Source organism: Uloborus diversus, chromosome 1, assembly GCF_026930045.1.
Source record: "Uloborus diversus isolate 005 chromosome 1, Udiv.v.3.1, whole genome shotgun sequence".
Taxonomy (NCBI): Eukaryota; Metazoa; Arthropoda; class Arachnida; order Araneae; family Uloboridae; genus Uloborus; species Uloborus diversus.
The window spans coordinates 24227530-24242300 of NC_072731.1; the positions used below are offsets into that span (position 1 = coordinate 24227530).

At 33.3% G+C, this 14771-nt stretch overlaps 1 protein-coding gene across 1 annotated transcript; it reads left to right on the top strand.

The window, feature by feature from the left end:
* Positions 1 to 687: 687 nt before the first annotated feature.
* Positions 688 to 7990, top strand: LOC129228426 (mitochondrial fission process protein 1-like). The gene is made up of 3 exons (XM_054863109.1): positions 688 to 776; positions 3387 to 3514; positions 7498 to 7990. Exons 1-3 carry the CDS (start codon positions 701 to 703, stop codon positions 7777 to 7779), a joined length of 486 nt encoding a protein of 161 aa, XP_054719084.1. The 5' UTR covers positions 688 to 700; the 3' UTR covers positions 7780 to 7990.
* Positions 7991 to 14771: the final 6781 nt, after the last annotated feature.

Consider the following 14771-nt stretch of genomic DNA (forward strand, 5'->3'; position numbering starts at 1 on the left):
CTTATTTATTTATTTTCATTTTCTTAATCAGTTTTTATTCCTTCATTCATTTTGAATCAATTCAAACTATAATATAATTTTCGTTGTCTCAGAATCTTTTGATTAATTTAAAATTAATCGTATTAAAGAGAATAAGGTTAAAGAAAAAATCTGCTTTAAATTCTGCTAACACAGGGCCATTTTGTCTTTTTCTAATGTTTGAATCAAAATCGAGCGTTTCATTTATTGACAGCATGCATTTTCGAATCCGCGTGCTTACATCCTTCAGAACCCGTTTCTGCCACTCTTCCCGCTCCCGCTTGTGACTATTTTTTTGTAATGAAACTCGAAAGCGAACAAGGAGCCAATCTTGCAGCTCGGCGGCAACCCTATCTTTCTCCTGTAACCGGTTGCGCTTTCCGAGCGTAGCTGTTGTCGCAACTCTGAAAACTACGTTTTCATATAGGGACTCTAGCTCAGACGAATGATGAAAAAAACTTATTATTGATCAAAAATGTCACGTGGTTCAATCAACCTGCTTAAATTGCACTTGACCAGTTCAAAGCTACTTCTTACTGTTTTATATGTCTGAAGACAGTAACTTTTTCTTATTTATTTTTGTAATGAGGGTTGTTCGTTAAAGGAAATTTTTGGCAACAAAGCGTGCCTATGGCAACAGCAACACCATTGTCGGCAAGGACGCTAAAAGGTTGCTAAGGTCATGGCTGAAGGCGAACAAAATATGAATTCTGAGTCAACTATCGATATTTATCGAGACACTCCCGTTCGGTTATTAGGTAGAGCTTTTAAATTGTGCTTTCTTTCATTTTTAATTAATTAAAATTGTAACTATGCAAACATTTTTCATATGAACCATGCTTGAAATCGGGTATAGAAGTAACATTACTAACTATTTGCAGCTCGAAAAATAATGGTTTTAAGCATCCGTATTTTTGTTATTCAGTCGAACTTTCAAGTTACTTTCCTTTACTTGAGGAGATGAACTGTGGAACAAAATTTTGAATTCATAGTTTTTTTTACTTTCATTTGAAATTGGTAAAATCTGTTATTAGGGCGTAAATTTTTTTTAAATATAAAATAAGTGCGCTTGTTTCACACTTTAAATTCATTGCTTTGAAAAAAAAAATTGTCATTCACAGAACTTTATCTTTGTTGTACGAACTTGCTTATTTGGTTTCTGCTGAAAATAAAGCACAAAAAGAACGTCAAATTTCAACATATTACTTGAGTGCTTGTAGGGAATCAAAGAGATGTATCCTCAAATATTTCAAAAATCCTTTATTGTGTTTACCTGCCCACCACAGCAGGGTGGGCTGGTAAATTCCCAGGTTATTTGAAGTGGCAGGTTTATTCCCAGGGCAGGTTATTTCCCAAAAAATTTCCTTTTTTGGCAAATTTGCTCGATTACGCAAATTTGAAAACAATATTGCAAGATCAGGCCCAGATTAACATCTATTTACGCCCACAGTCCAAACTTTGAGATAACGCCTCACCTCACATATCCAAGCTCTATTGAAATCGTATCCCCCAGTCATTCCCAGAGGCTTAGCAGCAGCCAGTGCCAAGTGAAAATTTCGCTCTCCCCTGTGTGTGGACAAAATGAGGGATGGATTTCTTTCTTTGTTTTCATTCGATGATGTTCAAATGGGGGGGGGGGGGGCAAAACATATATACCTGCCCCCAATCGTTTTCAGTTCAAAATCGTCGTTTTTAACACATTTTCAGCAACCCAGTGACAGCTTTACTACTTGTAATGCAGTGTACATTGCCCCCCTCCTTTAGAGAAGGACATTTGCTATTTTCTTCATTTTCACTTCTGAACTATTCAAAAAAAGAAAAAAAAATCATGATTTATTTTCTTTTAAGATATTGGGAGGTGTGTTTTTGCTATGTATAAAGTGCTTCCAAGACAAGGGGGGCAAGGGCGTTGCCCCTCCTCGCTCCCTTTAAATCCGTCCATGCATATTGCACTGGTTGCAATCTTTTCTCGATAAATTTTTCTTCTCCATGTACGAACGCGTCGCATCTCCCCCCCCCCCCCAGCAAGCTGTTTATTTTTTTCCCTGCGACGTGCTCCCTTTTTGGCTTGTGACCCTCGGCCAGGGCCTAGGTTGGCCTATTGGATAATGCGGGCCTGTGCAAAATTGAGAATATTTTTCCTTTTTTAAAAAATTTTTATGTGATGCCTGATATTTTTTTTCTCTTTAACTGTAATGTATGTATGGTACGCGTTCATGCTCCAGTTTTATCAGTCTGTAAAATTTAAATTTCATTCGGCAATTGTTGAACTTTCCCCTTTCCAAAAATTTCAGGGAGGAGGGGAGCGATCTTGCACAGTAGCGAAATGGTGCATTATTTGTATCCTATCTCCAGTGTTAGAAGTAAGACTTTAAGTTTAGGCATCAAAATGAACAATCTAGGTGCCATTTAGAATGAACCAAATATAAATGATTGATAATTGAATAAACCAAATCATATTTGGTTTGGAAATCATATTACTGTATTATTATTTATTTATTTATTATTATTTATTGTTAATAGAAGTACTACCTATTGCCTGTGGAATAAATAAAAGAAATCTGAAACATATATGGAAGAAAATGCTTTCTTAAAGATAAAATAGATTGTAATTTTATAAATACTTTTACAAATTTTTTCTTGTGTAGAGAGTTTCAATCTCAAAAAATTAGAGTTGGAAACAAAATGCTTGTATGCAATCCAAAATTTTAGGCATCAAGTTGGGCACCTAAGTTAGGGAATCTAGGCATTAAATTGAAATTTTTGGTATAGAAATGAGACTAATAACCACCTACTTCCAACAGTAACTAGGATTCATATGACTAGGAATCATATTTTCAACTATGGTCTTTTTTGAGCAATCACGAGTTGCTTATTGTTTTCACTTGACTGTTGAATGGTAACCATGTTCTTTGAATTTATTTTTCTATGCTTATAAAGCAGGCATCCATGTGCCTCGGAATCGAATTATTTATAAACAACCTTCTCGACTTTACACAATCATTTTCACATAAAAACAGAATCCTGCATCAAGCCCTTTGCATTCATTTGAATTTCGACGTCTTGAATTCAAATTATCGTTGCAATATAAGCTATTTGTAGAAACAAGATAACCCAATGAGTAGGGACCAATTACATTCGTGATTGGGGAAAACATAATTTGAATTCAAAATCTGAGAAACAGAGAGGAAAAAGGATTTTATTAAATAAGTTGTTAAATTTTTTTATCGTTATGCTTCCTGTTGTTCAAAGTTATGCTGCCATTCATTGCCATTTTTAGAGATAAAATATATTACATTGCTTTAAAATTCTTTGTTATGATATCTTTATGAATAATTTTATTTATATATTTATTTACGGTTGTCTAGGTTATGCTAATGAAGTAGGAGAGTCTTTTAGAGCTCTAGTCCATGTGAATGCAGTGAGAGCAAGTTATGTTGTAGCATTCTCCTATGTGTTTGCAGACACTGCTGATAAAGTTAAAAAGAAAGACAAGGTATTATGTTTTCCTTAAATTAGAATTTTTCATTATAAGAAATTGTGTAACAATATAAGAAATCTATTGATTGTATGTTATATTATACATATGTCAGAGACAGCTGTACTCTACAATGTTGGGCTATAAATGGCAATTAACTAGGAAAATAACTTAATGGATTACTAATACACAGCCAACTTTTTATATCTGACTGATTCATATTTGTTTCCCAGCAGGGGAGGACTGGCCAGGTGGGCTAGTCGGGGATCCCCGACTGGGCCAACCAACAAGTGGGTCACTTCAAGCAATTTTTTTTATTGAATATGATGCATTTAAATTCACACCTAACATTTTTAATAGTGTTAATAATAATTTTAAAAAAACATGTGATTTGTTTATTCTATGTGAAAACACTTGTTTGGAAACAGGTTTATATATTTTTTTTCCATCCTAAACAGGGAACAAAGTAGATCGCAGTGGTTCACAAGTGCGAATGCTTTCCTCTTTTATCAACTTTCTCTAGTTTTAGAATTTTGCGGGCCATAGCTCCCACATTTTGGAAACAGAAGAAGAAAGCCAGAGAAATTGGGATCGGACAAGGCCTGAAAAAGGGCCCGGGATGAAAAAAGAGCGTTAAAAACTTATTTTTGTACATCAATTAACAAAACCTGATGGGGCCTGCACCATCAAACAAATCGGCTCGACCCTTCTATAAATGTGCAGGCCATGCTTTAAGGTGTTTACACGAGCAGGGGCGTGCAGAGGGAGACACCTGTTTACCCAGTTCCGTGCCTGAAGGGGACCCGAGATTTTAAATGAGGGTGAAATATATGTAGGGACGTATGGATAATCAATATGGGGGGGGGGGCGTAAAAGTCATTCGTGATGGGCCCCAATATTTCTGTGTACACTCCTGTACAGGAGATTTCTTTATCAAAAAAACTGCCTGAAATGAGTAAAGCTTCTCTCATCGTTCTCAAGCGATTTTCGTCAAACAGCCAACTTGATGCATACAAAAAAGGGAAATGAACTGAAATCCCTGATTAGTGACCCCAGCTGAAGATGTGTTGAAATGCTACATCTTCAAAGCTGGGAGTAAAGAGATGATCAACGTTTTTTGAATGAAAATAAATAACCATGAAGCCAGTACCCCCCAAAAAGAGCTAATGATTTAAATAAATTTATTGCATACTTCACATATTTTCCGGGGAGCAAGGGCTTTATACTACCGTGGGCAGGTAAACTGCAGTATCTGCAGAAATAAATTTCTGAGGTACAGTAGAGAACCAATTATCCGGGAAGTTCGGGACCATAGCTATCCCGGATATCTGAATTTCCCGGTTTTCTGGATCGCTAAAAAGAGCTTCTGGCCGATTGTTTCTAATACTTAAATTACTATAATAAATAGCAATACGTATTAAAATAAGAAGAAAACAGTTCAGAAATGCTTATCAATATCGAAACATTAAAAACTACTAGTGAAGGAATAATTTAAACACCAAAACCCTTAAGTTATTTAATAAGACCTGAGACCCTCACACTCATTTTGAAAAGGAAAGAAAAACACCAATTTTCGGTGTTTTAAAATGAAAGAGAATGAAGGGAAGGGCAAGAAACAAGTTTTTGAACGTAAATGTGTGATTCTTCTACTATAGTGTACAAAAGAATTTGTTTTCATAAAAGCGGTTTTTTTTTTTTTCACGTTTTTGTAAAGGTTTGGCGTTAGCGATTATTGATAACTATTGCTTTTGCATTAAGTTAATACCAATTGAAATTTAACTTATGAGTTCCTGCAGCCTTATTACAGTTTTGTGTTAAACGATTTCTAGATTCCACCATCAACTATCCGGAAAATTCGAGAATTGCGGCGTTTCACGCGCTTTTGCGACTTCACATCCGCTCTAAACGGTTTTAATTATAGGCCATCCAATCAAATATTGCATTATAATGTGACAATATTCATTTCTTTAGTTTTCAATTGGAATAAAACAGAAAAATTTCAGACCTACGTGTGTAAAGTCAGACAAAACAACGTAAGTAGAAGCACAAATTTCTACTTACGTTGTTTTGTCTGACTTTACTATTCAGCACAAAGGTATTTATTTATCTTACGTGTGTACTTTTTAGTTCAAGAAAATATTCCGGACATTTTTCCCCTGCGTTAAGGACAACCCTTTGAAGTTCATTTTTGTAAACATTTTCCCGAGTTATAGATAAGTAATATGGTTTTTATTCAGAAACCGCTCATTTTCTTTTAGGTATTTGAAAAAAAAAATGCTTAGTTTTTCAAAAATTGCCGAAAATGCATAGTTTTAAAAAAATGGCGGGAAAATCGGCAAAAGGTTGCCGGTTTTCTGGTTTCCCGGTTTTTTGGTTCCCGGATAAAAGGTTCTGCACTGTAGTTGAAGAAACCAGTTTTGGATTCAATACTAATAATCAGGAAATGCTGCAATTAAACATTTTTTTGTGTTTTCTTTTCAGTGGGAACCTAATGCACAAGCTTGTACAATAAAGCTAATGTACAAGATGTGAAAAAAAAAATCAAAATTTGTTGTTATTGCTCTTTACCTGCTCACGGCAATACAGCCCTATAGGTTATAATTGGCAAAATGCTGGTTTTGCAAAGATTCACAATAAATCAATAGTGAAATAACCGCAAACATGAAGACTTCCAAACTCAGAATATTGCCTCTCAAATGTATTTAGAAGTATGTTGACTAGTTTTTATCCTAGTAATATCTCTAAATGTTTTTAATTTCACTTCGAAGCTTAAAGGTGAGGTTTTGTCCAACTTTCCCTGAACTGAAAATAAAGCAGCAAGTTTATTTTGACTAATTTTCCACCAAAAAATTTTATTTGTTTAAAGTTATGTATTTATTCAAAGATTCCATGAAAATTTCAAAAAATTGCAACCTTACTTTGTTTTGGTGTTTCAAAACTCTTGTTAGCCGTTGTTTTGCTCTTAGCCACAATCAACAAATTGTCAACTAGTTTTGAAACAAATTACTACTTCTACTTGACAGCCAACAAGAAAAATCACACCGTTGAACTTGAGAGAAAACATGGGGATTTTGATTCTATTCTTAAAAAGGCGAGTGAATTTGCTTCTTATCTGCAGAATAAATTAAAAAAGAATGATGCTTCGTCAATATTGAAGGTTTTCTTCCTTAAAAGAGAATTCCAACAACTAAGCGAAATCCTGATGAATTATCTCGTGATGATGCAGGACTGTTAAATTCATCATCCAAAACAGTTTGAGGTGAATGTCTACTATGTTATTTTGGATACCACAATTGCACTATTTGTTTCAAATGAACCATTCGTAAAAGACATTGCTTGGCTAGATCCTGCTCGTTTCCCTTTCTTCGTTTTTTCTTTCTTTGCGGTTTTGCAGTTAAATTTAAATAGGCTATAAAGAAGAGTTAGTATAATATAGTAGCCATAACCAATCACTTTCTAAGGCAAAGAGGCCTTGTTCCCCCGCTTTTCTTCAATAAAAAAATGCTAGTGTTGTTGAACTCGTGTGTCAAAACAAGGGAGAATTGAGTAATAAGTGTGGTTTTTATATTTTCTAACATTATTATTTTTATAAAATTTAAAATGGAAGTTTGAATCTTGGGGGGGGGGGAGTCTACCGTGGCCTTCTGTCCCAATATTTAAGAAAATCATTTAATCAAGAATAACGTTAAAATCCAATAATAAAGCCAAATGTTTTTTTTTTTTTAAAGAAATCAACTTTAAGGGCACTGCCCACCTAAACTCCGGCATCCCTCCTCTTACTTTAAACCCCCTCCCCATTTTTTGGTGCACCAGACACCAATGGTTAGTACCAAAACCAAAACACTTTACCCTACTCCAGAAAGGTGAAAACACTCAATGTATTGTTTTGCTTATGTTTATATATGTGTCAGTTTATCAGTAAAAAGATTAAAAAGTTTAAACTATACAAATGTTCATCTAACTTTTGAGAAACATATTTTTTTTTCCTTTTTGCATTGCAGATATTGAATCCCAATGATCCAAAAAGAAATACCCAACTTGTTACATCAGCTATAGATACCTTAGTCTGGCAGACTTTAGCATCTGTTGCCATTCCAGGTTTCACAATCAACAGGCTGTGTGCTGGCTCACTTTTCTTGTTAAAGAAACATACCAAGTTGCCTTCTGCTACCAGAAAATGGACAACAGTAGCTATTGGTTTAGGAAGTATACCTTTCATTGTCAAACCTATCGATCATTTAGTTGACACTATCATGAATTATTCTTTTAGAAAATGGTTTTGATTCAAGTCCATTTTCATATTTAATATAACATAGAGATACTAGAGTTTTGTGAATAATTTTAAGAAGTGGATTCACAAGATTGGAATTCAAGATTTGTTACCTACGATTTTCAATCATTTATAATAACATTTTGATATGATATTAAATTTATTATGGTGGCTTAACATGTTCATTGCCAATTTTGTACCAGAGTGTGATGATAAAGAACTCCTCTTCCATCAGTGTTCACTGGTATTGGAACAAATTCAGAAGCAGTGAAAGTGTTAAGAAAACATGTATTTTTATATTCCTTTTAATTATCTTTCCCTGCTCAACCTCAGCAATAAACTGCATTTATTGTTCAATATTTTTTTAAAAACTGATTGCCGAAGCCCAACCTGCAATAAGTGAAAAGAATTGTTTAGAGAATCACTTGAAAAAAAAAAGAAAGAGAAAGAACTAGATAGCCCAAGAAACAATGTTTTTATAAAATGCGAAATGATTTGTTTATTTTTATATTGTTTCTGTTTTCGTTCAAACTACAAGTAATTGCGTTTGCTACTCTTAATGGTTTGTGTAGAAACAATGAAGGAAGAGCAAAAATGGAGAAGTCTTGTGCAGAGAAAAAGTTATGATATTTAAACTCTGCAAAATCGTTATTACTTTGTCAAATAAATCTGAAAACATGTGAGCATAACTAAAAATCTAAATTTAAGTTTATTCATAAGTATTTCAATAACAAAAAGCAGATTCTAGTATTCGATATCTGATTGGAACAACTTCATATTATTGACTTTAAATTTTTCTCTTGAATAGGCATTCCTTAAAATTTTGTTCTCAGCTTGAGACCATGCTCCTAATGGAAAGTTGATGCTACTACATGTATATATTGTGTACAATTAATATTTTTGTATTATATTTGCTAGCTTCATTACATACATGTTCAGGGATTCTCAACCACTGGTCCAGCACCAATTCTTAGAAACATTTTCCCAGTCCTTTCATATTTTAACTTCTCCGTATGAGAGAGGTTTCCTTATTTAAAAAAAATCAAAAGTGCAATAACATTTCAGACGAGTTTTTTTTCCTTAAATTCTCAAGGGTATTATTATAAAGGCAATAATTTAAAAATGTATATTAATTATACTTATTGTTTATCTTTGCATTTATATGCTATTTTTAGTAAATTGTGATAAAATATCGCAGTTAATTTATGTAGAGAGTTCTTTGGTACCTATTTTTTTCTGTAAAGAAAATACTTTATTGGCCTTAAAAAGGTTACACCATTTTTTACCAATCTACAGATTAAGAAAAAAAAGGCTGAAAAATGCTGCTGTAGTGGTTACACTACAAAATTGTTTTGTAGAAGTACTTTTTATTTTGCATTCGTAACACAGTTGGTCTTTTCTACAGATGTTTAAGTTTATGACCACCAATGACATTAAAAATGTCGTTTTTGATTGGTATCACAGATGGAAACTAATGTTCTATATGTACGGTTTAGAGTCAAGTTGTTTATTTCTAAAAATTTTCTGTAGTCTAGTTTTTGAGTTTGTAGCATACAAAATTGTATGAAAATTTACTACAATGTCAATTAAACAACGTAGCAATCAAAACTAGGTAATTTGTTTAGAAATCACTGATTAGATGATTCAAAACATTTACTTGCTACTTGTTAAGAAGCCATTATCATATTGTTATTAACATTTCCATACACATTTAATAAAGTATTTTTGCAGTATCAAGAAGTTTGAATGCAAGATCTAATGACACATTTACCAAACATGGTCATAATAATTTTATTGCTAGATTGAAAAAAAAAAAAAAAACCTAGAAGACAATAAAATAGTAATTACTTTTAAAAAATAAAACAGCGAATAAAGCAAAAGTTTTAACTGTTCACTTTCTTGGCTCATTGGCTATGGTAAATTGCTTAGGTCTTTTCTTTCCAAATTTTCCAAACGTGTTACACTCAATTTGCATTAACTCAAAGTATTTCAAAAAAAAAAATAACCTACATTTTTGTAAATACTTTAGTTTGTCATTGCAATTGCCACTCCTAAATCTCCTTAAATTGGGAGTTGGAACTCGGTTACCAAAGCTTAGGTTTTCCCTCCAAGATCTTGTTTTTTTTTTTTCTTTTTTTTTTCTTTTCTTTTTCTTTTTTTTTTTTTTTTTTTTTTTTTTTTTTTTTTGTTAACAAATTTAGGTTTTATGCTTTATTGGTGGAAAAGATGAATTTATTAAATATTTTAATGGAAAAACAAAATATTTTCAATGGAGTATATTTTTTTTGTTAAACAATTTAGAATGGATGTTTCGTTCGTCGCATGTTATATACATAAAAAGATTTTGTTAAGAAGTAAGAAAAAAAAAAAAGAAAGAAAGAATCTTCCTTGCTCTAGTCATTAATTTCTCTTTAAGTTCAAAATCTTCTCTGCTTATCTGTTTTGTACTAATGCGTATAATTGTACTGAAACGTTTATAAATAATTTTTCAGCAGCAGCCAATTTTTTACCTCATTTTCAAAGAGTTTTTTTTCTAAAGAAATAATTACTGAAAGATTAATTTTAGTAGCAATTGTCTTTTTTTACTTTAATATTTTTTAGATTAATAATCAACTAACTACAAAAATAGTATCACAAAATAAATCTTAAGAAGGATTAGTTAATTGATCTTAGAGATTCACACCTAGATCTTGAAAAATTTACAAGCTTTAGCTTGGCTTTTGTGGAAAATAACATTTACAGTTGTGATTGTTTGATTCCGACTCTATGACAAAGATGATACCACAATAGCTAATAGCTAAATCAAGGTTAAGGCTGTCTTCTATTTTCAAATGAATACTGTTAAACCTGTGGTCAATTTATGTCATGATTAAACTTTTTGCATTGCTGATATTTTTACTTATCATGGGAGCATTGGTATCAGAGTTTTCCAGAATGCATTTCTGTAAAACTTATTTTCCCTTTACATAGTTTTTGTTTTTATCCAATCTTTGCTTCATTTTTCATTTTGAGGTAGAGAAATCATTTTTGTTTTTAAAAATTTATTTTTACACTGCTTGTTTGACAATCTTAAGCCAGCAGTGAGAGTGCTATTTTACACATTGAAATGAATATGCTATTTTCATAATACTGTCATGCAAGGGCGCCCATATAGGGGGGCAATTGGAGGCTCAAGCCCCCCCCCCCCCTTAGAAATTGGAACTTCCTTCCTTTTAGTACTTTTTTCTTTGCAAAACTGTAAAAACATTTCTTCTCCGGCCATTAATGAATAATTTATTAAAAATGTCAAACTTTAATATCTCTAATCTGTACTAAAATCGGTTTCTATGAAGAAAATACCTGACCCCCCCCCCCTTAAAATTTTGCATATGGGCGCCCATGCTGTCATGTAAGCCTGCAGAAAAGAGCCATTCTTACCAGCTGCTACTGAAAATTTACTGGTGTATCCCTGGTACTTATGTTAAGGTAAAGTTCATCTTTAACTCCATCAAAATCAGCTTTTATATTTGTTTAACTTTTGACTTCATGAATTAAAGTTGGCAGAGAATAGTGACAAGCATGTTCAGTGTGCCAAATAATGTTTTTATTCTCAGAAAAACATTAACTACTTGTAGATATTTTTATTAGCTCAAAGAAAATGGTAGCTTTTTACCTTAGATTACGATGCTGATATTGTTATAGATGTACGTTTCTGTTAATTGAAAATTCTATTGTAATTATGGGAGTAGTGCCTTTATTGTTCAAGATATTCTATTTTAAATGGATTGTATCTAATTTGTTGCTAAGTAATAAACAAATGAAGCTGAAAAAAAGGATTTTTTTCCATTCAACAACTTTTTAATTAGCAAAATCTAAAATCAATATATACTCTTACAAAAAATAAAAATACAAAATACAAATGTGACGATCAGCAGCAGGCTCTTGGCCCAGCTAGGCTGATCCTAGTCAGTTTATTAATCCTCAATGAAGATCAATGGCCCTCTTAAAGCTATCTACCCCCTTGCTCGTTACCACCTCTTCCAGTAAGCTGTTCCAAGTGCTCACACCCTACTAAAGTAGTAGTTTTTCCTTATTTCCAGGTTAGCCTGAGATTTGAATAGCTTAAAACAATAACCCCTTGTCCTGCTTTTTTTTAAATTTAATCCATTAACATCATTCATTTTGATGAATGTAAACGAATGAATCATGTCCCCTCTGATCCTCCTTTGCTCCAGGCTATGCATATTAAGCCTATTAAGTCTGGTATCATAATCTAAATCTGAAAGTCCCCTTACTAGTCCCTTCTTTGAACCCTTTCCAATACACAAATATCTTTCCTCAGATAAGGGGACCAAAACTGCACAGCATACTCTAAATGGGGTCTTACTAAACTCTTATATAAAGGCAGAAGAACCTTCTTAGATTTGTTATAGAGTTACTTAGTTATGCCAAAGAAATAACACATTCAATTATTCTGGTATTGTACATACTAAGAAAGAAATAAACGTATAAATCGGCACCGATTAGTCTTCTTTAAAATTTTCAAAGTAAAATTTGGGGCTATATATAAGGTAGAATAAACATAAAGCCTGATTTTTTTTTTTTTTCAATTTAAGCAACAATTTTTACTAAAGTTTTTAAGGACAAAAGAAGCCTGAATACTAACCTTGATCAGTTGATCAAAAAATATGAAAAAACACAGACTGCTGCCACCACGAACCACATACAAAATGGTACTTTCAAGGTCAAAGTTTACCGGGCAACGGAAAAGAAACGAGCGAAACATCAAAAAGTTTTCAAGGAAGTAACTAAGAAAAAAAAACACCAGTAGTTGACACTTTACGAAGATATTTTTATTTGTTAAGTGTTGACATAGCTTAGAGTGAATTCATCCTACGGGAAACACATAAATGGTTGCACTTCAGAAACTATTCTCTTAATGTGACAATTTAATGAATGAAAAAATGTTTTTTTTTTTTTCAATTAAAAAAGGAAAATGGGTCCGTAGTTGGCACGTATGGCACCAAAGGAAAAGATGAATATCTAGTACTGTCTGACCACGGATTGTATAGAAAGACAAACATCTGTTTTACAGCCAGAAATGGACGAATCTCTTATTTTTTAGCGATGTCAGCTTTTGCAGAAACAGAGTCTCATTCAAATGAGCGGAATACGCGCATCAAACTTTTACTTTCCCCCTCATTCATATAGAATTGTGGTATCTGGACGTTCAAAAATTCCATACAATCCGTGGTTGGACAGTAGTTGACACTCTTTAGTTTCAGTAGTTGATATTTCCTTAGAATTAAGAAAAGGCTTAACAAATGAATTCATGGCTACTTAATGTGAATATATGGCTGTAAACTTATAGAACTAGTATGTTGTGGCCATCACGAAACTTTCTTCTGTATCTTTCTTATAATTCTGATCCCTCCCCATGCTTAACGAGGAAGCAATATTCCAAACGAAAACATAATTACACATGCCAAAACTTGATGACCATCCCAAATCCTGATTTATCTCAAAAGCAAAGCAAAGAATGAAAATTGAAAATTATTTTAAAAGCCTTGCTTAAAATAATTACCAACATTTATCTGTTAACAAAATCAAGATGGCAACAGTTAAAAATTTTAAATCATTGAGATAATATTTCGGATCATTTCCATGCAATTAAAAGCACGAGCTGAACGCAGACGACAGTCTGTTACGATTTATCTTTCTTATTGTTGCAATTAAAAAGCTATTTTTATTCACACAAATAAAAAAAAATTCAGCCCCCCATGGAACGATTGGCGCCAAAATTAAACCAACGCCTGTTTACATATGGATTCATATTTATTCCAAATTTCATCCAGAACGTAGCATTACTTCTTGAGATATGGCACTCACAATGGAAAAAAAGAACGTTCGATTGCGCCATCCACTTTTCATCTGTTGACACCAAAATAGAATCATTTCTTATACCCTCTAAGGGCTACTTGTCGATAAATTTTTGTTTGATTACGTTCATTATTTATTAAGATACAGCAGTCACAATTGACGGCAAAAAAACGTTCTATAGCTCAGCCCCCATTTGAGCTATTGACACCAAAATTGAATCAGGATCTGTACCTGTTAGGGACAACATATGGACCAAACTTTGTCTGATTCCGCCAGTTACTTCCTGGGGAATAGCAGTCACGCAAAACTCAAAAAACGTCCCATTGCTCCACCCCCCTTGGAGGAATTCACGCCAAAAACCAATGGGCACAAGTTCACATAGGGGCACATATGTGTACCAAATTTCGTTCGATTTCATGCGGTAGTTTTTGCTGTAGAGCGGCCACAAAAAACTGGTCACGCACAGACGTGACACACACACACACACTTGCATTTTGAGGACATCACAGTATGTACGACACGAAAGGAATTTTTTTTAAAAAAATACGAGAAACAAAAAAAAAAAAAAAAGACTGCTGCAAACAATAGTTTTAGAGCTAGGCAAAAGAAGAATAATACCAGAATTAACCGCGGAAGATGATGCTGGTGTACATACAGGGCCTGATTAACGCATGGTCCGGCGGGTACGTGGACCTGGGCACCACAAATTTAGCTGCACCAAAATAGCCTGGTCTAGATTCACTTACTCACTTCTCTTTTTTTTAATTTTTATTTTTAAAGCTCATTTTACTTTTTCTTAACTTTAAAGGAGAGGGGGATCAACATTTTTTAAAAATCAGCTCAAAACCTCATAAAGTTAAAAACATTTCGCGTAAAGAAGTCGTTGTCCCTTAGCTCTGGAATTTCAAAATAATTACTCGGATGACACAGATGAACATTTTCCAGAAGCATTAACACACTTTCAATTTTTTGCAAAAAGTAACCCTTCTCCCCTGGAGAATGTTTAAAAAGTATAAGATCACTAAACATTACACATACATTTCCGATTGCGGATTTAGCTCTGCAGCTTCTTCTTACCTTGCCTATCAGCAGCTGTTCCAGTGAACGTTCCTTTTCATTTTTGAAAAGAGTCAAAACTCATTTGAG

Bases quoted from the DNA above. Each gene is read 5' to 3' on its own strand.
- LOC129228426 (XM_054863109.1), top strand. From the start codon at position 701: ATGGCTGAAGGCGAACAAAATATGAATTCTGAGTCAACTATCGATATT. The intron at 777-3,386 runs GTAGAGCTTTTA...ACGGTTGTCTAG, and splicing joins CACTCCCGTTCGGTTATTAG to GTTATGCTAATGAAGTAGGA. The intron at 3,515-7,497 runs GTATTATGTTTT...TTTGCATTGCAG, and splicing joins AAGTTAAAAAGAAAGACAAG to ATATTGAATCCCAATGATCC.